Source organism: Atractosteus spatula, chromosome 23 (assembly GCF_055471065.1).
Source record: "Atractosteus spatula isolate fAtrSpa1 chromosome 23, fAtrSpa1.hap1, whole genome shotgun sequence".
Classification (NCBI taxonomy): domain Eukaryota; kingdom Metazoa; phylum Chordata; class Actinopteri; order Semionotiformes; family Lepisosteidae; genus Atractosteus; species Atractosteus spatula.
The window spans coordinates 1,946,430-1,972,972 of NC_142728.1; the positions used below are offsets into that span (position 1 = coordinate 1,946,430).

The 26,543-nt window shown below is 37.6% G+C and overlaps 1 protein-coding gene across 6 annotated transcripts in view; it reads right to left on the reverse strand.

Annotated features, from left to right (window-relative positions):
* Window positions 1-26,543, reverse strand: part of dennd1a (DENN domain containing 1A) — a 267,700-nt gene that overhangs the window by 131,459 nt on the left and 109,698 nt on the right. For all 6 annotated transcript variants that reach the window (XM_088940720.1, XM_088940718.1, XM_088940719.1 and 3 more), the window contains 5 exons: window positions 20,653-20,722; window positions 16,720-16,800; window positions 12,250-12,303; window positions 8,012-8,122; window positions 1,090-1,190 (listed from right to left, as the gene is read on the reverse strand). In XM_088940720.1, the coding sequence (XP_088796846.1) occupies window positions 1,090-1,190; window positions 8,012-8,122; window positions 12,250-12,303; window positions 16,720-16,800; window positions 20,653-20,722 (417 nt within the window). The remainder of the gene's footprint in view (window positions 1-1,089; window positions 1,191-8,011; window positions 8,123-12,249; window positions 12,304-16,719; window positions 16,801-20,652; window positions 20,723-26,543) is intronic.

The window sequence follows — 26,543 nt, forward strand, 5'->3', positions numbered from 1 at the left end:
ATCTCGATAGAGGGATTAGTGAAAATGGCACTGAACCTAATGGGAGTTAAGAAAATAAACACCTAAATCCGAGCAGCAACTCTCTAATAAGAGTTCTATACTGAAACATTTCAGATGCATAACCGATCTTCACTTCATCCAATTCAGGGTCAAGGGGGAGCTGGAGTCTATCCCAGCAAGCAACAGGCACAAGGCGGGACACGCCCTGGATGAGACACCAGTCCATCACAGACACACACACTCACTCCAGGGCCAATTTTCCCAGAAGCTAATTAACCTACCAGCTTGTCTCTGGACTGTGGGAGGAAAGAGGAGCACCCGGAGGAAGCCCCCACAAACACCGGGAGGCCAAACAAACCCCACACAGACAGCACCCCAGGTCCAGAGATGAACCCAGCGCCCCAGCGCTGTGAGACAGCAATGCTGACCACTGAGCCATCACATTGGCGATAGCAAAGGATACAAGAGATATCATGTAGATATCTATGCCATTTATGTGAAATTATTTTAACAACTTTCAGCAGTGGTATCTGCCCAACTTGCCCTATAAGTGATGGATTTTGTTGTTAATAATAATAATAATAATAATAATAATAATAATAATAATAAATAAAATAAAATAATAATAAAAAACAACTTTATTTTCTATAGTGCCTTTAAAGGTGGCTTCTCAAAGGGCTTTAATCTATAGATCTATACTGGAAAGCACTTCAGTTAAGATCTAATGTGAATGTAAGACAGCATATGAAGCTGAATCAGGTCTGAAGTAGACATTCCTGGGATGGCTTGGGACCAGCAATATCTTCAGGTCAAGTACTGTTTTAATGCAGAGGTTAGGGTTCTGGACTTGTAACTGCAAGTTCCAAGGGGTGCAACATGCAAGACTGCTTCCCTAAAATGTTGTATGAATGGATTCAAATGTAGGCTGCTCTGGCCAAATGACAGCTCCGCCCATCATTAGTTTACATGCACCACCAACGTTTCTTTATACCGACTAGTAATGACATATAGTATAACCATCAGAATCCATGAAAGGAAGAAAAAACAACAACTTTTTTCATCTGTCAAACTATAAGAAAATGTACTTACCCGCAGTAGTCTATCAAGTGTTGAGGCAGAACAGGAATGTAAACATGTTGCCAGTACATAGGGTATAACATTGCTGCTGACCCATGGACGCAGGCAGTTAACTGTAACAGATGATAAACACGATACACCAGTGTGAGAATTCACCTGGAAGACTATTCCTATCAATATGCTGTACTATGGTAAGAATATATACATTAACATTCATCTAGAATTATATTTGAGATTTTGACAGTCCATTTAAAAAAAACAGTGTTTTTATTACAGCACTCACAAGGCAAAACTGTGACACCAACATGTACCAAAAAGGTAAACTCATTCCTGTTGTTTTTCATAGAAGCCCATTTTCATTACTGTACATCTCAAGTGCTTTCCTGTACAGAGGAAGATCTAGTCTCACACACCAGTGGTCACACTCTATATTTTGCTGCGAGCTCTCATAATTACAACTTTGGTCATTGTACTATGTCTATATTGGTGGTGTTTTTTCAATCCTGCAACCATTTTAAATTTGGTGCACATACAGTACTCATGACCTATACTGCTGCTGCACTGTGTAATTTACTGTACTAGACTGTAGTAGTGTATCTTGCAGTTTATTACACCACTCTAAGATTATACTGCCATAATTACCGATTTATAACACAGACGGCTTTATATTTGATGCTATTGTAGTATGAACTTGAAGAAACCATTGTTGTGGGCATTTCCAAATGAATGAACAGCTGAATGCACCATATAAATACAATCATGGGGGAGCAGGAGCCTGTCCCAGCAAGCAACTGGGTGCAAGGCAGGATACTCCCTGGATAGGATGCCAGTCTATCGCTTTGATCAAAAGTACCATGTCGGAATAAACACAGTGAATATGAAAATCCTGCAGTCACCTTTCTAGGAATTGACTATTAACTTAATTAGAAATTAGCACCTACAGTAGGTAAGAACCTGAAGGCTACATGTCACTCACAGAGGAGCTACTTTTTCCCCCCAAAAAAACCCATGTGAACACAGGGAGAACATGCAAACTCCACACAGAGGGTCAAGGATGGGTCATCATGATTAAACGATGTTAAGAAAGAGTACAAAGTATCTGTAAAATATTCAGGACAATGGATTGTTTCCCCAATTGTGAATTTTCAAACTTAACAGCTTATCATGGGACTTATTTTAGATTGTCAAAAATGTTTTTAATAGTTTAACGTGTTTAACAGTTAAATGGTTGACTGAGACAAAGAACAATGAAGGTAATTTTTACAGCTGCTATTCAAAGGTTAGTTTGACTTAACCTTTGCTGATCAAATTTTGAGCTTTTTTTCAGAAACTACTCCACCAACCTCCCTCCAATTACTGTAACTCTGATCTCCTGTCTCTATATTAATCCAAGCTACATCACTAAAGCTGTAGCAGCCTCAGTCTTGGAAAATGAATTTGACCCAACAAATATCAAAAGTCTTTTGATAAAAGAGATAGAGATCAGCCCAACATGGCACAACAGAACAAGGGCAAGGATGGGATGGTGATGTAGTTCTGAAGACTGCTTGCCAGCTCTTGGGTCCTGGGTTTGATTCTAGCCTGTGTGGAGTTTGCACGTTCTCCTCAAGACTGTATTTGGTTTTGCTGGGTGCTCTGCTGATTAGGTTACATGGTTTCCCTGCATTGTGATGGACTATGGTCCAGCCTCACTGCTGTTTCCAGAAAAGGCTATGGGTTGCTGTCAACACTACCGGAAATGTGGTTGTGAAATAAATATGGGAAAGAACATGTCAAAGTTTCACATGTAGGCTTATGAGTTAAAAGGGAAGCAAGAACAAGTGGCATTAATGTTAAAAAGAAATGTAACGTTTCATTACTTGGTCAATAATAGAAGTTTAAAGCATATTTCAACATACCCATTGGTAACAAAAATATTAAGTGCAGCATCCTAAGTAACAAACTTTGCTCTACAGAATACAACGTTACTCAAATGAATACGTTTCCTTCTAAAACACACTAATGAAGTACAGTAGGGCTATCAGAACAGTGTACATGTCTAAGCTAAATCTTATTTATATGGAAAATAATACAGAAATCTTTCTCTTCTCAAGATGCTGATTTTTTCATTAAGAGAAAGTAACAAGGTTAGAATGTGGTTGATATTTGACTATCAGTTCTTTTGTAACCTAACAGGGTAGTATCTATTAAGTACTGGGCTCAAGGCAGAAGTGAAGAGTTATGTTAACACCTTCTGCTGGGAATGGAAATAGCACTCTTCTAGGAGACCTTGTCCGATTATCACTCTCTGCTCTGAAACCAAGCTGTTTATAATGAGACAACCTGACGAGTAACTGTCACAGCCACAGGAGGCCTGCAGGTTGAAAATGAGATCAGCTACAGTGTTGAAGCATCATACAGCTCCTGTCAAAGAATCTCTATAAAATACAGCTGTTGACTAGGTCACACAAGGTTGTGTACTGTAAAACTTGCTCTGGGGAACTTTAGAGTGATATACCGTGATGCATGCACAACCCAGTGTAACACACAGCTAATGTTTTTTTTTAATTCTAACACATTTAACAAGAGAAGGATTTATTTTTAATTGCACTGTTCACAAAGATAGCAACTCAGGACAACTGTCACCCATATAAAAAATCAGGGAGTCCTCTCAGACTCAGATACATTCTTCAATCTGAAGAAAACTGTTTTCAAAATGATTTTTCGAGACGAACATTGTTTTCTAATTTTCCATACTTTGCCCTAGAATTCCTATGACAACTATGCTGTGGAAAGATGAATATGTAATGTGCAGTGTATTAAGAAACGAATACAGCACGCACAAAGGAATAAATAACCAAATTCAGCAGTTGCATATCCAGACTTAGCAACATAAACGCTGTTCTCAAGTTGAATCTATTTTTATTACCAAGCACAATAAGTGTTCCCCTTAAAAAGAAATATTGCAAAGGCAGCATATGCATGGAAAGACATTTCTAACTCATGTGAACTGAAACGGGGGCACATTTTCACATAGGGATGTGAGATTTTGGACCAAGTAATGTAGTCATGTTATGGGAGGCGAAAGCCTTCTTTCAAGAAACAACTGGGTGACACTTCCAGGTCAATTGACAACTAAACATCAGAGGAGCTACAGCAGATAGGCTGAATGGCCTCTCATTTAGAAACATCCTTATTTTCTTAAAGAAGCTTTCAAACTAATGCATAATTCTCATTATACAGGTATTTATATTTCACCATGTTCAATTTGCACAAAACGTGCATAATAATGAAGGCTGAGGCACACATCATCTTTCAACAACTCTAGTTAGAGTGCAGGAGAAAAAGAGGACAGATCCTGAGAAATGCAGGAATAATGCTGTAAGCTGTAGGCACACAAGATTTACAGTAGGATGACTCTAACTGAGTCATCAAACAAGCATTCATCACCATGAAAAGGACGCCAAAAATGTTACACATTAAGCCAACCAGACAAGTCTTTATCAATGTGCGCTTCCAACTGACCCATTAACTTTTCCTTCCAAAATACAATTTTTAGAATGAGGTGACGAGTTTCTATCTACATTTTTGCAATTTTTTAAAGCATTTATCCTGGTCTCCGTAGAAGCTAAAAATGATCATGAGACAAACAACTCTGGCCAGACACATTGCTGGAATGTGCAGAATCTAACAGAGTGCATTTTCTGGCCACAAACCAACGTGCCTTATGCACAGCTTCTGATTTCCAATACTTTTCCTTGACTTGTATGGCTTTCATTTTAGAGTTCTGTTGATATCCATTTATGACATTCTACAACTGTGAATATGCAAGTATGGAATTTGGTTTAATTAGTTGGTGTGAGTGTATATCAACCACATAGCCCTGTCAAAACGGGAAAGTCTTAACGTTCAACCTCAAAATACAATCTATCTGTAATACTGCAAATCCATCAATGTCACTGGTATCAACTTCCACAGTTGCCACTGAGATTCACTAACAGAACCCGAACATCCATTTGAGAGCTGGAACATTCGAGGGAATGGCTTAAAACAATGACTTAAAAACTTCACACGACATCTCACAATCTTGCATGACCGCATTTACTCTCTCTCTTTTCAGGCCAAAACACTTAAGATTGGAGAGAAATATTAAATCACTACGGCGACACCACTCACAACTGTCAGGCAGCAAATTTCAGCATAAATCGCATTTGCCCCCAATACCTTCATATCACATACCGCACCACACAAAATGTAACTGGAAAAAGAGCACAGGTCGTCAGATGAACTTAGGTGTCCAAAGCAAAGGATATAAACACTATTCTAGTAAATAAGTAAAAAATAAATTTGCAAAAATAAGAATACAATGGGCAGGAAAGCACAAAATGGAAAGGAGTTTCCACTGCTTTCATGAAAGTAAAACGAAAATCCAGCACCCTACATAGACGTCAGAAAACAGAAAATGTCCTTAATGAGCATGTTTCACAGGTGTTTATTAATTTGTCCCAGACTAAAGAGAGTCACAGAGTGGATGAAGCAAAACACACCCAGGCTGTCTACACATGCTTCCTGTGCTCATCTGGTATTGCTCACTGTTTACCGGATATTTCTGATGTAATTTAATGTAACGTTTAAGTAATAGTTGCAGTTGCTTCGTATTATTCATTTGCTCTGCCAGGTACTACATCTACACAGTCTGCTGGCAATATAGCAAACAGACTACCTGTGCCGGTTCTTACCTACCCAAATATATTGAATAAAACAGGGACTAGGCTCACTAATGTATTCAAAAGAAACCTTTAAAAGGGCAGCCAACAGCCTAACAGCTACTTGAAAAAAAAAAAACAACTTTAAAATGTGAAGCACAGATTTGGGCAAAATGGAGTGTGCGGCGAATGAAGAATCATTAGTCTTAAATCTGCTACAGAACAGCACATGAGAGCTAAATTAAACAGATCTTGGCAGAAAATATGCAGACAGTGTTTTGGTACCACAAAAACATAATGATTATCTGTATGGGAAAAAGCTTTTTAATTAAATTAAATTGTTTTAATATTATGAGACTTAACTTAACATTTCACTGTGCAACAGCTGTGCTGAATAATATGAGAACCGTAAATGTTGCTAAACAGCTGGGATGATACACTGCAGCACAGTCACAAGCCACCGACAAGTGGAGTTATACTGCTGGCTGAGGACAATGAGAGACTCTTTGCCTTTTCAGATAAAAATAGTAATTCTCCCCTTTCTTGAGGATGGTGGCTCGTGAGCAACATACTATGATTTAATTGCCAGATTTTTTTTAAATTTTACACTGATGACAGAGTCCATTTGCTGAGCTTTAACACCCTAATAATCAAGCAGGTCATGAATGAAGACAATACTACTGACAAAACTGTAAAGACTAAGACTTTCTGTAAAGAGTAAACAATTCTGTGCTGCATCAAACATGTACAACTTAATGTGGATAAAGTTATTTTTCCTAAATCTGTGCAAACTGAAGTCCATAAAACAATAATCCTGTGCTACTTATAGAACATTAGTGTAATTTCTGTCAAACATCAGTACATTTCCTTGTTGTAAAACGAGATAACAGAAACAGCATGAAGCTGGCAAATCTTAAAACTATTGCTTGAAACACTGAAAAGTCTTACCAACAAAGATGGGCAAATTAGACCACATCTTTAGAAACCCATAAAGCCGACATCAGAGTTTCTAGAACATTTCAGAAGTAAAATTGACAGTTTTTAAAATATCCTAAAGCACGCCACTTACATTAATACCACAAAAAAAGAAAACCCAATCAATACACATTACCAGGTTAAAAGAAGCTAGAAAAAAATCTTTTTGTTGAGCTCAGCACATCCCAATAATATTGACATTAAAATCTTTTATGTGATAGAGCAGACTTGAAGAAACTCATTCATAATATTGATGCAGAGTCTTTTTTTAAAGACTGGTAGCACTTTGTGCCCTGAGCTTTAATCTCCTGGGTGCTTGATGGAACTTAAGTAACGTCTCACAGCTCTGTGTGCCAAAAAGGTAACAACAGTTTGCAAGAGCTATAAAAGGTTTTTTTTTGTGTGTGTGAACTTGAGGAGGTCAACATAAAATGAGAGCAAAAACTACATGTTCATATAGAGGTAGCCCTCCATCAAAGTGTAATTAGAACAAAAGAATTGTGAGAACAAAAATGCAAAGCAAAGATTAACAATACATTATATTGATCCAGCACACCTCAAAATACAGAAAAAGTATTAATGTAACACACATACTTTCTTACAAAGCTAACACACATTTTCCCACTATTGCTTTAGCAACCCTGAAGTATCACAAAACAATGTGACAATAAACAGACCACATGTCCTTTCCTTCTGTACAACTTCATATTAAAATGGAATAAGAGACTCTCATAAGGCATCCGTTCTAAAGACTGTACCCATCAAAGCCACCCCCAGTTCGTAGTGTAATGGATGAACACTACCTCTTTAAGACAAACAGTATTATTTTAAGTATATTGACTACAAAGTCTTTTAGAATAAGCACAGCACGCCTGATTTTGGTGAAAAGATCATCCTGGCTGGTGATTATATACGCACAAAATGATTTATTTAAAATTAGCACACTACTGATTTTTTTCCTTTCCATTTCTGTAGAAGTTTCAGTTGTGCGATACATTGCTGCATTAAAGCTTAGAATGCCTGGACTTTTTACACCAAGGCAAGATTCCCATACATAAAGGATGCACATAACATTAGTACAAATGTAACACAGGTGAACCTTCAATTAGGAGATTTTTCTTTAGCACAAGTATAGTATATCTGCTCTAGAGCAAAAGGTCAACAGGTCATATCCTCTATTACCACTATGACTATTGCAATATATTTTTTAAGAATATCTCATACAAAGATACAAAGAGTGATGGTAAAGTTCAGAGAATGAAAGCTCTACTTACAGTGCTTAGTTTGCTACAGCAGATGATGATTCGGCGTTCATAAAGCATACTAGCATACAGGTGAAGCATGTTATTGACATCTACTGCTACAAAATATTCAGTTAAGTTTCTCTGTAAAAAGAAGAAAAAAATGAAATTAGTTGGGAATGGTACTGGAAAACAACAAGTTCAGGCAAAATGTGCCCATTTATACACAGAATGAAAGGAGACAAATGTAAAAACGTTTAGCAGTCTGTCCTTTGTAGACTTTTGTACTGTAGGTAAGACAACCCCCACTCTATCTGAGGGTGCCCACAGAGAAAACTCTTAGTGTTTTCCAAAATACTTCATATTTATTCTCAAAACTGCATGTGAAGAGTTGTTTTGGGAGATGCTAATAAGCATGCCACAATTCATACACTACTTAAGTTTTCTATAGTTTAGAATAGGTTATAGGAAATAGGAGAATACGTAATAATTGAAGGCTGAATTAACCTTTGCTCATGGCTTCTCTCCTCAGTACAGAATGGAGCTGGCAATCTCTCCATGAGGAGCACTGACTCCGGCCACTGTGCAGAGTAATTGCCCCATTAAGCTGACCTCATGCGACTGTCACCCCGATGAACACTGGGCTGTTTTAACCATTGGCGAAGGTAGCCCAAGGGTAGGGCTGACCAATCCTAGAGCTGGAGGGGCAGTATGTCTCTTCACAACAACAGCAACTGAAGAGCTTGAACACCTAAACTGTTCCAATGAATCCAATGATGAGCTGATGTTGGTTGTTAAGAACTGAGCTGGAACGAAAAACTACATAAACCAGCCCTACAACACCAGGATTGGACACCTCTATCCTGAGGAAACTAGATCAGCACCGTTAACTGTTTTCACTAGTACAATAGAATCATTATCACATACGGTACAAGGGAGTTCCAAATAATAAATATGAACAACTTATATTTTGCTTCTTGGTGTATTTGCATAATGTATTCATATAATAATTCATGTTCCAAAGAAGGGTGTTGTAGGTGTAGTGATATCTGAAAGAGAGTCATCCTAGATGCCTTAAGGGAGCAAATTTCGTCAGAAGAAAAGAGACAGGACCAATTAACATCAGTCAAAGTCTAATGAATACAAAATCAAAATGTCATTTTAAAAATGTAACTTAGCACAAGAAACCACATCTTTCCAGTTCCAGCAATATGACAAGCAGTGCCCTAATCATTGTGGTAGTTTCTTGAAAGCACAATTCATTTTCAGATTGTCATCCTGGATTCTGCAGTCAGCTAACTGGTGGAAGATTCCAGAGGGTCAAGCTTCGTTATCAGGGGACAGCCTAGGTCCAGGCCAAAAAGCACCAGATATTCTTATTTTGGCCTTTTACATAGTACAACAGATTCCTAAATACTTCTTTCAATCGCCCTCCCATCTTTTGGGAAGAAAGTCCAGGAAAACCAGAATTAGAGCAAGAGATGAACATGTGGTGTTTTGCACACAGGAATCCTACCACAAGGTCATCTAGGGGAACTCTGCAAATAACTCAGGGGTTCGGCCTCAAAAAGAGAGAAACGGAAAATTTGGCACAGAGAACGCAGAGAGTGAAAGCTTGGCATCGCCAGGCTCAACAATACTGGAAGTCTTGCAGAGCAAAGAAGTCACTCTTGAGGCAAGGGCAATGAGCACAGACAGCATGCCTCCCATCTGCAGGCAAATTGATTCCACAGTTCGTGTGCTTTCAAGAGGCTGGAAATGAATTTAAAAGTAGTTAAGGGCAATGCAGGTAGCCGCTGTAATCACAGGGGAAAGCTCTTGGCACTTCCAGAGACAGCTACACTACCAGTGACTCCCCAAAGAGAAGAAACGGTCATGTTTTCGTTTGTAGCCCAGGTCTGGAAGCTGCATGCTGCATGGCCTCCTAGGTCTCAGTATAGAAGGAACCTGAGGGAGGAATCATTAAGCAGACCCACACAGTTCCTAAGCACCCACCCTTTCGCTCCAAGAGACCGGGAGGAAATAGCCCAGAGTTTCATCTGGAGTACTGCAAGTGAGCTTTAGCAGTGATTAACAAGCCAGCTAAGCACGGGGCCTTCAAAAGCGGGGGCAGACTTAAATTCCTCTCCCAATACAAAACTACAGACACAATACAGCTGAAACCGAGAAACCGTATGACGGCTGGAACACGGGCCAAATGGTGTCTGCAGGAAAATCCCAGGAGCAAAACAACAAGGACGACTTGAAAGGGTCTCCGAGTTAAACTTAATGTTCTGAAAAAGGTTACTCAACTCAGCAGCCTAAGCCTCTAAAGCCATGGAAAATACAACTACAGCTGCAGCAGAGAGAGAGAGAGAGAGAGAAAACTCACAGACTTCCAAATACACAATCCAAATGCTGGAAGAAAATGAGCTTAAAACCTCAAAAACAATAACAATTATCGGCAAGAGTATTTACAGTTACATGAACCATGCAGTTCATAAGAACTGGGAAAGTGGGGTATTGGGTATCACTGACCAAAAAGGAGAAGTGATCCTGTGAACAGCAGACGAAGTCCTGTGACACAGTTATTACTGTCAGTGGGGAAGGGGAACACAGTTGGACTGTGCTGTCATTCCCAGTGCCAGTTTTCTGTAAGGAGGGGAGAAGCCACTGATAACGGACTGGTGGTTCCGCTAGGGCACCCAGGACAGTTTTAAATAGCATAACATGAGATACTGTATAAGAGAAAACAAATGAACGAGGGCAACTCCAACTCAGTTAGTGCTCATTTAGAAAAAAAAGGAATTCCAGCTCAATCACTTGTAAATATGTGGAACCTCTCTTTCGTATCGAGTCGAAATGCATTAATGCACCAAATCACAGAGGAAGAAAACATTATTGGCACTGCATTAATATACCATAACATACACACACAAATATTTTATATATTAAACATTTGTCAACAAACATCTTATTTCAAACACTATTTGGAATACTGAGGTTTTCAGATATTTCAAATGAGATGACATTCTTCTATGGAGCAAATACAGTTCTCAAGTGAACAGGGCTTCTATCTGCACCATGCGACAATAACATGAGTGTTTTATTAATGTAGAATCAGAAGATACAAATTTGTAAGACAAATCTGAAGATTAATGCATTTTAGGAACACTTTCAGAACTGGAGAGGAAAGGTTATCATTTTATTATTTACATGGCAGAGAATGGAATGGATTTTGCCTAATTAAATTAACAAGAGCGGACTGTATAGGGTTCAATTTAAGCAGAAAAAATATTTTATGTTATCCTTATCTCATGCATCGAAAGTGAAAAAATACAATTTGACACACTCTCAAGCACTTTAAAAATAGCATGGAAATGAAAGAATTTTCAAAACATAAGAAACTACGCCAACAATTACCTCATTATCCACAGGCATATATCATTCAATAATTAAGCAAAAAAGTTCTTCATGTCAAAAGACACTGAGCATACAGTATATACAAGCCCCAAATGTTGGGAAAAAAGCACTGATCTTCTATGACATTTATAATAAGAAACAAACAAAAAAAATCTGAAAATATATTAACATTTTCAATGCCTCACAACATGAAAACAGAGAGAAATCAGCATCATAGTTCCATTTTCAAATGTGAACTGCAACAAAACCACAATTCTTACATTGTAGAAATATGTCTGACACTCAGAAAGAAATCATGTTTGTAAGCATCCATGTTTAAAATTATTTGCTATCACAATACACATAAGTGAAAGTGCAAAGAATAATTCTCCCTGGACACATCTGAGTTTCTATCACATGTGGGATCCACATCAAATGTAGTCTTAAGGGCAAAAAGAAATGTGTAGCTCTATATATGACAGCTGCTGATTTTCCTGAGGTCACAGGGGACGGTAAATCAGAAGATTCTATTGATTTATCTGACTTTTTAGATTTATACATGTTAGAGCAAGAGAAGGAAAGCAAAATTATGAAAGCTGTCTGCTTTCTTTTAACAAAACACAAGCTGGCGTAGATAGATATAGGAGAGTTAACAGGAGAGAACAAGACTGTTAACTGTGATAGAACTGTAAGGCCTTTCCTGACAAAGTAAATGTTTTTATAACCGCTGTATAACAACTTCCTAGGTAACCACAATAGTATCATGATTGATGGAACAAGTCTCAAATATTTCATCTGGATATAATCCTGTCAAGTTAAAAAAAAAGAATCCCGTACAACACTACATAAGATGTTAATATTGTGTTTCAATGACTTAGGAATATACTTACATTTTCTGGGATACTGGGGAGTTCTCTAATATCAGGCACAGTAAAGTAGGAATGCTGCAAAGAAAAAAAATAAGATCATGAATCCTCTCAAAAACAGAACATTTAAGCAAACAAATACAAGAATACCTACATGATGCTTTGTTATTCGTTACTGGGAAAATCTCCATTCACTCCCAGTGTAACTCACTCCCTTAAAAGCTACACAATTGTGCATTAAAAAAAAACTGTCTGCTACTGAGACACAGTTCATCTGATTCATCCATGGTTAGACAAATGGCAGTTATCGGGTTATTTCAGTTGCTGAATGACACATTTCCTCAATTTAAATCATTTAAGACTGCCTTGTCTATTCAGAACATATTTAGAGAATTTGTCACACGAGTGCACGCCTGGCTGGTTACCTGATTTTTCTGTGCTGAAGGCTGATTGAATCCATCAGCAGAGAGGAATCCAGTTTTGTATAGCACAATGTACAAACAACCTGTCCATAACCCATTTCACCACATAATGCAGCCAGTGTATAAGAAGCAAGGAAAAGAATAAAATGCATTGATAACTGGTAGATTCAAGGTATTCTATAATAACGTAGCTTGTGTGCTTTGTTAGGATGATGGTCAAATGTACAGTAGCACTTAGGTGAGGTCTTATTAGTCAACACTAGCTAAAGAAACATATTGTTGGTAATTATTGTGATATTATTGTGAAATTATTGATCTTCACAAATAATAAGAAATCGTAAAGACATTTCACAAGGAAAAAAAAAAACACAGAAGAGTTCAGAATAAAGGCAACAGACATTAAAGAAGTGAAATCAACAAAAAAAAAAGCACATTTAGAATAGCAAGCTCTGTGTAGACTGTAGTTGGCGTTAATTAAAGAAGACTTTCTGTTTGTATCTTGACTTTCTACTGGTATGAAAATGAACCGCTCCCGTGTAATCTCTTACAAAACAGCAGTTTTTAGAGATGCATGCTGATTTTGTATCTTCAAAAGACTCACCTTTAGTTGGGCACCACTGTAAGATTTTGCTCATAAATCACTTTTGTGATCTATTTTAAAAAGTAAAGACAACTACAAAAACGACACACAACTGCGGAAATAATAAGCTTTGAGAAAATCTTTGAGAAGATATTGCACAATTACATTCCTATCTGAGTACTTGTTACACTTGTACTCTGGATCCTTTAGATGTCCTTTAATAATTTAAGAATTAATTATTTAATATATTTTTTTCAAGGGAATAACGAGTTCCTGATTTGTCAAGAGAGAGGAAAGCATGTCGCATTTGATGCTGTGATTTTTGTAAGGAGACAAAGGAAAATAAAACATAGGAGACCCTTTATTATTCTAAAATAATGAACTTACATCTCACTATCATGAAAGGCAATGATAGACTCCTGAGTTGTACTACACGACAGAGAGTGAAGGGTGTGGAAATAGGGAGAAACAGCCAACTCGTCTGTCGAGTCAGAACAGATTATATATTTGCATCTTTGACAAGTTTGAATATTTTTTGAAAAGTAGATATAAATTAAAAAGAAGTTTCTGTCTTGTGATCAACATTTAATGTTCTTTCTTCATAATATATTATCTTACCATACAGTGGTATATATAGTATATAGTGGTATATAGTGGGTATTGCACTCATTTATTTAACTTGTGATAATGTTGTAGTCATTCAAATAGCAATGAACTAAATCTATTTTACATTTTACAGTGCAGTTGAAAATTATTGTATTTTAAACATGAAATATAAGATGGCCTAAATAATGAGTTATGTCGGCTCATTATAAATAAATTCCATCAAATGCTATCAAATGGAGATATTTGGTATTTTGTCAATAATATAAATAAATTATTATTCTGTTGCAATTGCTTACTGTACTGACTTCAGCATCTCTGTATTCACTTTCAGTCCCAGTCACCATAGCTGTTGCTGAAATGCCTCCCAGTATTCAGGACATGCATTGAAAGTGATGGTCAGTAAAACGTCTCAGAAGTCTCACAGAACTGACATCACAACTTGTCTACCAGTGTACCAACCTGAAGAACAGTCCATGTTACTGTCACCAGCACCTTTTCTCACCTTTCTTTACCCACTCATGTCAACATACAGTACATGGGCAAAACGACAGGTACAGCAACGATTGAAATTGCAAAGTGAGAGACTGACTGACAGCCCTCAAAACAAATGAAGGAATTCAGCACTGCTTCACTCGAAGAAGTCTGCCAGAACAACAAGACCTTCTTGCTGTTGCCAGCCTTATTTCATCACCAAATCCATCAGCTTTGAGGCCTGACTAAACAGCTGTGATCAAAGGTGATCAATTTATGATGTTCAGAAAAATCCTAATAAGAGATTAGCACGGACTACACTAGATTTGGATCTGCACTCCAATCCCATTTCATATTTCTCTTGGGCTTCCCTTCAGCTGAGGTTGTGAGACAGGTAACTGTGCTTAGGCATCAACTCCACAGCTCCACCAGAAGGTCCTACCAGTGAAGGTGACAGATGTCTGTCTCATCATTCTCCAGCAAGCCCTACAGCTTCCCACTGAGACAGTCTGCTTACTTGACGGGGAGTTTCTAATATTTTGGCCGGTGTGTGCATTTACCAATAAAATCATCACAAATGTTAGCAGAATGCAAGCAATCCAGGAGGTGTTAAAAACTTGATTTTGTCACATTGATTCTTGAAAGAGTCTGTGGGACACGTCACAGAAAAGTGAAACTAATGATGGCAACAAACGGAATGCACTTTACTTGGATTTACAGACATTTTATTTCATTTCTAAGGATGCAAAGTTTTTTTTTTAAGGGCAAATGTAGATTTTTCTAGTTAAGGCTCTGTTTGAGTATAAACATGCAAAGTGACGTTGAATATTTATTTTCCAATTCTGCATACTTTGGGACGTAATCATTTATTTTCATACTGTAACTCCTGGCAGTTAATTCTGTTTTTATAGATTAATAAAGGAGTGGGGATACACAGTGCCGGACAAACAGATACAGAAACCTATAAGAAGACAGCTCATATAGGTTGATAGAGAGGTACACACACTCCACTTCCACTGAAGTGGTAAATGGGATAGTTAAACCGCTCAATTGAAACATCCCCAAAGCTACTGCACAGCTCAGTGAAACAAAGCCATCCCTAAGCAGCTCTTTGATATCTTTTCTTGCTTCACTGCCCATGAAATGTTTGAAGTAAGGGCAGACCAGCAGCATTCCTTTAAACCACTGGTACGAAACAGCTGAAATATCCCATCATGCCACAAAAGCCTATAAGACAGATTGCCCTTTGGGGTCAGACAGGCATGCTGTTCTTCCCAAACGTCTACAAAACAGCAATGGGTCATCTCCTGAACCAGCCAATGACCTGGCAAGAGCCAACAACTGCTACCTGTCGATTGGCATTAGAGAACTGAGGGCTGAAATTAAGCTGCTTGCAGTCGGCAGTTTGCACAAAAGAGAGCAGGAAAAGTACCGTTTGGTGCTGCTCAGAGCGCTCATGTGAGGGCGACATGTGACACATGGGGGACTCTAGGAGGCCAGATTTTAAAATTCCATCCATTACAATCTGTCGATACATTTGAACAGAATCAAAGTCAAACAATCTTAATTTATGAATTTAAACCTTTTTAATAAAAAGAACTGAGCGCTTCGAAGTAACGTTTGATAAAATCTTTTAAGTATAAGCTAATAAGCAAATTTACAATCATGCTTGTAAGGGTTTTGTTTGATCGGGAATCATGTGTTGCAATGACAGAATATGAATGAAGTTAATAACCTGTACTTGTATTATACAGTCTTTAGACCTCCCTGTGTCCCAAATTACAATTTGCATTTGACAAATAGCTATTAGCTGTTTGGGCCTGTAAGAATTACTGGCTATGACAGGATGCTGTAATATGGTACAGTGCATTGCAAAGGTTTTTTTTATATATTCTTATAATATCTCATTTTGGGTAATTAAAATGATGTATACGTTCTTTTTTTTAATGAAGACAGTGGTTCATATGATTTCAGAACAAATACATTTCAATGTTTCAGCCGCGCAGTGAATTTCAAGCAAAGATTCAACCATGGGAACTAAGAAGCTTTCAAAACAACTTGGGGAATTCTCTCATTCTTTTGAGCAACAATTTTGATAAATAACACTTGTGTTAATGGTCAAGGCTTTTTATGGAAGTCACGTCATTTTAAAATAAGTATCCAGGCCTTTTAGATAACATTTATCTTGCCTTTTGATATCTACACTGAAACCAATGTTGAGGCAACTGCTCCTGAAATAAAGCGATGAATAACCCCCCATGTTTTTAACCATTTGTGACAGCTCTGCCCTCCAGTACACGCAAATCTAATTAACCTAACATTTGTAAAATCCTATTTACTTTGCCTAAGATTCAACATAGGGATTGCAAGACGTATCCACAAGACTGCGCCCCAAGACAAGGGAGAGAAACTCACCACACTGAGGTGAACAGGCACTCCAGGCTCTGGAACAGGAAGTGAATGAAGTGTCTCCAGAAGCTCCTTCCAGTGATTATCCTAAAACATCCAGGGCACAAAAAATCACATTTACCTTTAGAACAATGTATAGCTGCACAGAAATCCAATGAACTGCAACAACTACAATGTTATCTTGAAGCTGAATTTCTCTGAAGTACACGATCCCAAAGTAAATGTCCAATGAAGTACGTGTCCCAGAGTCATGTTTTTTCTGAAGATAAAAACCTTAAAAGGCTATATCTCACACAATTCCTCAGTGTAATTTACTGTACAGGTGCCTTCATACAAAACAGTTATATAGAGGACTGATTCAAAATAATGTTGTAATCATGTTATTTTCTAAGGATAAGTGTATGTACACAGATATACCGTAAAATAAAAAGAACACACCCAATTGCCTTCCTTAAAATTTGTATTTGACGGTGAATCTTTCATGTGAACTTGCTGTTAAAATTAAAATTGCACTAACACAGTGAGTGAAAATTGAGCTGGTCATGAGTTGTAATGCAGGATGTAATATAGCCTTAGAAATTTAGTTTTCTGTGGGAGGACAGAGCAATAAGACAACTCCAGAGGCTAATGTTCCTTTGCGATGATTCACAAAGCTTACAACATTCTTCTGAAGATGTATCAACATACTGTACAGTACGGTAACATACACATATTCAAAATTATACTGGCATGTAGAGGAAATGTTGTTTTTTTTTCATTTAATGATTTTTAAGGTCCAATCAATCTGTTGTGAAAAAAACATCAGAAAATGTGTGTAGAAAAATGACAGAATTATAAGCTAAATAATAATTCTAACCATAAAAGATAAGAAAAAAATAACGAATGATTGCAGTGCATATTTGCCAAGGTTCACCTCAAACAATCGTTGAATTTCATCAGTAATGAAGAAGTGAGGGACAAGAGAATACGTTTAGGTTTAGAAAACATACTACATACGTTTATGCTCTACTGTAAGTGCTTGAAGAAATGTTTGATACATTCTGATGCACTCCCAAGTGTCCTTTAAATGAAACAGCCTTCTGAACAACTTGAACGGTATACTTTGTCATCTACAGCCTCTTCTGTCAGTATCACTGCACCAGTTGCATTAAATATTAATGCTTAAATGGATTACCATCCCTTGAGAGATTTTCCAGGACCTTGTGGGGTCAATCAACGCTGTGTTGAGGTTTGATTAGGACAGGTTAATTTATCAAGTTGGATAAGCCCGGTGTTCAGTATGAATCCAAAAATGGAAAGGAGTTTACATTACTGTTAACAGGCAAACACTGTTTTCCTCCATGAATACTAGTGAAAGTACAAGGAATGATGAGTAACAAAGACAAAAATCTTGAGCAATACCAGAGCACTGTCTGAAGCTCACTGATATTAACAAAAGCATGAATTGTTACTGATTTAGCTAAACACTAGAGCCTGTCAATGGAACAGAAGCAGCTGATGTAAATTTTATGGATTCCCAAACAAATGATAGGAAACAATTTCTCCATGGAACCACTATTACACAGCAGGACTGGTGCAATTCAGCAAAGCTACTGTATGCACAGATGCAGTACTACTTCATCTCACTGAGATATATGGCAGTCAGTGAGAACAAACTAATCAAAGGCTGATCTATACGTGTTACAACATTTAATCAATATTTATCTTAATACTTATTGTGTTGGCACACCTACTGTAGGTGTGCACATGCAGAGCTAACACACCTTTAACCTTTTTGCTCAGCAGAGTGAATCCTAGTCTTTCAGGCGTTTGTCCCGTATCAGGTTTGCAAATTTCTGTTTTACCTTACCGTGACTGCAAGAAATCTGTGTCAAGAGGTCTAGAAAAAACGTGAAGACTCCTCTGCCTGTTTTTACCATTGTTTAACACTCACACATAGTGTCTCTTTCAGTTCTAATAAATGCAGGGGCGGAGCGGTGGCTCTGTGGCTCAGAATCTGCGCCTGTGGCTGGGAGGTTGCAGGTTCGTATCCTGTGGCCGGCAGAGGAATCCTACTCCGTTGGGCCCCTGAGCAAGGCCCTTAACCCCAACTGATCCAGGGGTGCCGTATAAATGGCAGACCCTGCGCTCTGACCCCAAGCCTCTCTCCCTGTCTGTGTGTCTTGTGGAGAGCAAGCTGGGGTCTGCGAAAAGAAATTCCCAATGCAAGAAATTGTATATGGCCAATAAAGTGATCTTATCTTATCCTTTTGTTTACTTGCGTTTAAATAGGTTTCATTATACATTTCATACTACATCAGTGACTATCAACCCCCTTTCGTACTGTTTGGTCGATTGGTTTGGTTTAGGTTTGTGCATCAGAATATCCTTGTTAAGGCACTTCTTGCGTGGAGGAGAGTCACGCTCCCAGAAAGAAAATTATACCATATCATAAGACTGCCTTTATGTGTATGTCATTCTTATTCACAAATACCCCTAAGACAATGTGGAAGCCCCTCGTACAGCTAAAACATACAAAATATGGGGATTGCCAATAAAAATCAAAGCTGATTAATTAAATTGTACTAATCGTATGTGCCCTGTAACAAACTGGTGTCCCATCCAGGGTATGTCCCAACCTCATGCCCTGTGCTTCCGAGAAGAGTTCTGAAATGCCCGAGACCTTTGGCAGGATTATGTGTTCTGATAACGGGTGGGTGGATAACTGAATGCAAAGCAGGTATAAAAAAGCAGTTTTCACTTTATAATAAGAACGACCATACAATTAGCATATTTGGAAATAGTGATGAAGCTCTGAGCCTTGAGACATCCCTTTGGCTTCAATGAACCACATGATCTAATGATGAGTATTTATTTTAATTTGTATTCATATCTGAATTAGAAATGACTACATTGGCTAATTGAAACAGAACACTTTTTCTGCAATCCTCATCTCACTGACCGTGGCTGTTATTTTCATATAAAGAATAGAAGGGATAAATAACAATGTGTTTTCAAGTATTGTACATACCAAAACCATCTGAGAATTTAAAGCTACCAGTGTTCAGAGTAGTACAAGTGCATATGATGACAGTAAAAAAGGAACAATTACATCTCTCTATATATGTATTTCCATGTATGTGTCAACTTTTATTAACAATTCTGTGTTGCAATGTGAAATATGCTCTATTACTTACATTAAAAAGTTGTTTTTTTTATTTATGGTTAAAAATAATACTTGCAGTGAAAATGCCACCACAAAAATATTCAGTCCCATCACTGGCACCACCAACTGAAAAACTTTTTAGTGATGCAATGGAAACATACTGTACAGTAATAACCTGTTGTTGCACAGGTGCAATTAACAGATAATTTGCTTTTAACTGAAATGCTTCAATATGTAAAAAGAAAAGGACATGTCCATTGAATCAACATCCTCCCCCAAAACACTTTATTAGATATTAGATGTACTGTATTCATTACTTGATGATTACTAGATGTTCGGTTTACATCATTGTTTAACATCACAGTCCACAAGTGGTTTTATGTTTTATGTTTGTGAAATTGATCGCTTGCTGGTGTTTATAGCCTATCCTTAAACAGGAGCTGGCTGCATCAGATTAATATCTTAAGAGTACAGTATTGGTAAAAAGGGACAGGACCGAAGAAGAATCAGAACCGCACTTATCCTTAGTAGAGTAGATTTCAATTTTAATTTCAAATATGTAACTGAAGCTCAGGATATTCCTAATACGAAAAGACAAACATATTCTGTTGTTCATGTTCGACTGTCAAATGCACTTCACTTGAATTCATAAGTGACGCACAAGATCCCTCTAGAATTGACTTATATTAGTGATTTAGTATTAGAAGTTCTCAAAACGTCTGCACAGGATTTATGACAGTAAGCACAGCAACGCACACTTCACCCTTCTTAATATAAACATTCCGTTTACTGACCTGCCCCTTCGCCGTGTAATCAGCCAAGATATTTAAGAGCTTGTAGAACACTTCAAACCAGGGGAGATAGCTAGAAAGAAATGAATACAGGTTATTCTAATAGCATTTTTTAAAATGTATTAGTAAAAACTCACAGGCACAATAATGATCCTGTTTTTTCCTCATTAAGAAAGCAGCAGGGAGATCAATTATATGCCCCTAAATTTAATATGTACACATTAGACTAGAACAGACTAAAAAGGCATAGTTCTTTGTGATAATAGATGGCAGGGAAATCAGTGAAAGGAAGAGATGTTTAATTGTATCACAGGCGAGAAAGGAACAGTGCATTAAACAATCTGTTTACCCATCTGTGTTCAAGACAAACTGAGCTCCAATGACCATTTTCCCATACAATCAAATGCATGGACTTGAAAACCTAAATAATTAGATTATGTTTGACATAGATGCAGTAAATATACTCTTCCATATCCGCAAAAATGCAATGGTAGACACAAACCTTTTAGTCAAACGTTTAGCTTCTGTAATATTCCATATGAAAAATGAGATAATCTATCCAGTTTTATATTCACATACAGATATAAATATATCACATGGTCTGATGTTTCTATTTAGAGAACAGAATATCATGAATGTGAACATACACAATTACTTAAACAGAGCACGTGAAATAAGTCACAACTTCATCTAAACTATAACAGTCAAATAAACTGTAACAAAGTAAATTGTTTAGTCATAAAGTAATGGTAGTTACCACAGTAATGAAAGAAGTATACGCTTTCTGCTCAGTTTCATTTAGCAGTTTATTCATTTTACATGCACAGAACTGAGACAAATACATGAAAGTACAGAATGTGGTGTTGGGATCTAACAATTTCTTCAAGAACAAACCAACAGCTTCAATAGTAAGTAATCTGTAGCACCACAAAAACAAGAGCAGCAATTTTAAAGCTTATGCGTCTCTGGTAGTATGCTTACAGGTATACTGTACAATTTTGTGCTGGGTCCATTACACGTTTCTTTCAGGCTTTGACAATCTGGAAAACCACCAGCACTATCAATGTTTTCAGTACAGGGCAGCCGAGCTACTGTATATGAATTATACGGAATAATGACTATTTTTTATGACTCAAGTCATAATGAGTTATGACTATCTGTTGAAAATAATAGTGTTCATCTTACATCTTATTCAACAGCTGGGAGGAATAAACATGCCGCCATATACACATATATCAAAAAGCAAACCTGGAGGCTGAAGAGAAGTTAAACAGGCTCTGGGATCAGTGATCAGCATCACCTATAAATTTTGCATGAGTGCCGGATGAAGCCAAAGGCACAGTGGCTGAGAGGTGAAAGTGAGAAGCAGCTCCTGCCTGATCTCACAATTAGCAGAGTTTTAGTGATTTAGCTGGGAAACAGAATTGGCCAAAGCAGGTTTTAAAAAGATGTCATGTGACAAAAAATAAACACCAAAAACGCAGAACACTAATGAAGAGGCAGAGCACAGGCAAATTCAATTAAATACAGATCACGGTACCCATGTTTTTCATTTTTGAGAACATTTGGTTTTTTTAGTACATCATATCCTGGGTATTTCTATGCAATAAAAAGCTTGTTTTGATTTACATGGCATGCAGTGTAATATAAGTATATTATAACAGTGGAATATACAGGTATAACAGTAAAATCATGTCTAACATTAAATTCTGTCACAGCCATTTACTGGGATTAAGAGGGCAGACTATACAGGAGTTTTCAACAAGGCATCTGAGCATATAAGACAAACTTTAAATTTGATGCAGCATGCTAAAGACATTCATACCTATTTCTCTTATGTAAAAACTCTTGCCCAGTAAATCTGATCTGAAATTGCTTTTAGTAGATCTGTTGTCTTGCGGTAGTGTTTTTAATTCATAAGATGATTATTTATAATTGTTATGCACTTTGATTTCATTTTTAAGATTGGGACCCTTATGGAACAGGATTTCTTGAAAACCAGGTCCTTCAGCCAAATAATGGGTTGAAAAACACTGAACCGGAGCAAATGTGTTTCTTAAGACTAACACATATTTCAGTAAACAGCACTGGCTGAAAAAGTGTTGCTTGATGTTAAACTGCAAAAAAAAAATCAATCTGCTTCAGATTGGAATATCACAGTTATCTCATTACTCAGAGAGGCTTATTTTGAAAGTGTTCAGAGCAATCGGAGAAAGCTTGCAATATTTACATTTAAAAAGGTTTGAAGTGGATGATTGCAGCTACCTCTTCCTAATTAAACGTCCCATGCATATGACAGCCTTATCATAGCTTCTCATTACCTATTGCAGGCCACCATACACAGCTCCTTCACAAACATGACTGGGAGTGAGGCAGCTTCTCTTTATGAGGTCTTCTCTTTGGCAAGAATATAAAAACAAAATAGATCACAACCCTACTGTAATTGTTCATTTGCTTTATCTAGTTAAGCAAAAATGACAGGAGTCACGTCTACACCGCCAAGACTGTTAAAAAATGCCTGGTGTCTTTCAAGATTTGAAAGGATTGGTAAACATTTGAAGTATTGGGATTATTGTATCTCCTCCTCGACACTCTATAATATGCGAAGGATTTAAAGCTAACAACACTATCTAGACCAGCTACGTTTGGCTGCCTGCTCTATTTGTGCAGCTCGACCACAAAGGACCATGCTTCTGTGAATGGACTTGCTGGAATCTTACAAAAACCACAGGGAATATGATGAAAACTCTGCAGTATCAGCAATGAATGCCAGCAGAACAAAAGAGCCAAATGAAAATGTAAAAAGTTTCAGTTAGTTGAATTATACAGTGTGAAGATGTTTCTTCGGAAGATGAATATATCTGCAAAACCAAGTATTTTTATTTATTTTTTTATTTATTTTTAGTTTTATTATATCCCATGATTAATAGTGAATTAAAGTGTTCCAAATAGCACGTCCACCAGAGTAATCTAACATGTCTAAAACCATTTCACTTTTAAACATGTAATTTACACTTATATACTTTTACTCTGAAACCTACATAACATTCTCCAGTGAGGCAAGAACCAACCTAGCTCATTTTCACAATACAAAATTGAAAGAGAGTTGCCTATGATTAACTTAAATTCTTTACTTTCTTTTTATTTCTTTAATCGTATTTAACCAACAAGAAATAAACTCCAGGTCCCAAGATATTGTTCACTTGTACAATAGTAGCAATAACAATGTTCACTGTAACATTTTAATTTAAAAAAGAAGGCGATTTTTATTTGCTGTTAAACTTAGAGCTACTGGATGCATCTGGTTGTGTAAACGTGCAAGGTACAGTATACATGCTTGATGATGCAGCTGAAAATGGAGCTATAATATTACTACAGTACCACAGGAGACTACAATAAAATACTGGAGTCTGAAAGGAGTCAATAAAGCATGCTCAACTACCAGCACAGCAGGAATAAAAATACTTCTCGGTATTATAGTAAGGAATGGAAAAGGAAACGACGAAAATCAAACTGTCATCATGAAATGGAGCACAAATTGTTGTTGTGTGGCTTCTACGTGGGATGTACTCAAACGGATCCCTGACATACAACAGTTTATTGGAGCCTCCATGTGTACTGTTGAGACTGGAAACAAGGATGGTTCATGCTGTTTTCTCAGTTTACTGACGTTCTCCTGCTGTTTCCTTACTGCGGTTGTCTAATGTCTATATATACCTCCCTAGAGAGCTATTCCCTACCTTTCTAGGACAGACTGACTGCTGTCCAGTGATAGTTGTGCTCAGGTCTCTGAAACCAAAGGCCGGCTATATCTCTCTTCAAAGGCTGCCAATTCCCCCGTTGGGAGACCAGGAATCACAGCTGAACCTTATCTTGTTACAAAGCTAAGAGGACTTCCGTTTGTTTCTTTTACTGTCCACATAGACAACAACAGCTTCAGAAGCATTCAAAAACACTAGAGCCAGATTCCACCTTAACTCTGTCATTCACCAGCACTCAGATGGCAGACAGAAGAAACACTACTACTCTCATTTAAAACACTAGGGGGAATGGCATGTTATTTTGAGTGTACTTGGATATCATTTCAGTGGGTAAGAGAGAGCCAAGCTATTTGCACAGGAACCATTCCAGGCTAATGCTACTCTTAACCCAAAGCTGTGGACTGCTTCAGAGTATTCTAATATCATAGAGATGCGGTAAATACATTTTCTTTCAAACCAGTAAGTATAAAGACAAAATAAAAAAATCTATACTTCTGTAAAAAATAACAGAATAGAAAAATGCCTTCGGTATTGTAGGATTTTGCTTACTTTTCTATGTTTTATAAGTTGGCTTATTCAAGATAATAAACCAAATGGCATAATTGCCTGAGTATACATTTCCTGAGCACCGGTACTCAAAGCAAAAGGCTGACATGCAGAATCTGTGAGCCAACATGATTCTCCATGTTTTTTTCCCCCAGGTTTTCTTTTTCAGCTAGGTGAGGACTTACAAGATACAAGATATTTTAGTTTCATTTTAGTACTATCAGTAGTTGGTCTTGGCATGGCACTTTCTTAAACCCTGAGATTGGTATAACTCTTACTAAAAATATTATTGAATCTCCCAAGCAACTCACAGATCATTTGACCTCATCTCCAGAGCAGTTATAATTCTTAATTTGGTCAGTTTTCCTACAATAGTTTGAGTATTGGTACAATAGCTATTGGGCTTCTACATGTGTGCCCAAGACAAACCACTACTTGACTTGTGTCTTTCCTATCCATTATAGAACCATTGTTTACAGAGGTCAATCATGCTATTATGAGTGTTTTTGTGCATTATAAGTTAGCGCAAATGTTTAGCACTGCTGCCTTACACTGGGCTCTGGGTACAATTATGGACCTGGGATGCTATCTGCATGGAGTCTGTATGTTCTCCCCTTGTTGGTGTGGGTTTCCTCTGGGTGCTCTCATTTTCTCCCACAGTCCAAAAGCTTACTGGTAGGTTGACTGGCTTCTGAGAAAACTGTCCCTAGGTGTGAGTAAGTTCACATCAGTGTTTGTTTCTGTGTGGCTGCCCTGGTATCCTGCCTTGTGCCAATTGCTTGCTGGGGTAGACACCAGCTCCCCTGTGACCCCAAATTGGAAGAAGTGGTAAGAAAAGGGACGGATGGAAATGAGTGCAGTAAAGTTAGGTTACATAAAACAAGACAATAGTAAAAATGCATGTCCCTTGTTGTACATTAAACTTGAAAATGGGACTAATATACGAAGAACAGCTGACAGCTGCTGTTCAAACGCAGAGCAGATTTGCATGGGATGTGATAGAGAAATGGAGAAACCTGTGGCAGTGAAAAAGAACAATGCTCATTTTAAGATAAAAATGTGGATCATCGCACAGAAATGAAAAGCACGGATCTGAAAGATCCCTGGAGGTGATGGAGAGGAGGTTGTATTCATCATTGTCGGCGTCACCAGTACTGAAAAGCAAATAAAAAAGGAATAGCGTTTGTGGTGAGATATACAAGTCCAGTGGGCTTACGATGAAGTCGTACAATGGTCTAGCTAGGCAATATACTGTATATGATGCTGTAGTCAGTTATGGTCACTTCATAAAAAGGACAAAAATCTTTCTAAGACACCCAAGAGGGAAAACTAGACTTCTTTCCGGACTGTAAAGCATGAGTTATAATGACAAGATGAGAGAAGGAACTTTTTTAGCCTCAGGGAATTGTTCAAGAATCTGCTGGACTGAGGTTAGTGTTTTAACAGGGAAGGGAGCTCTGACAAACAGTGCTCTTGGTCTGCAATCCTCTTTATTTTTGGCAGTGTCACTGATAGAGAGCATCTTTGCTTCTGGTTCCACAAACCGCAAGGCAGCTGATATGAAGTTTGATGAGGTGTTGAACAGCT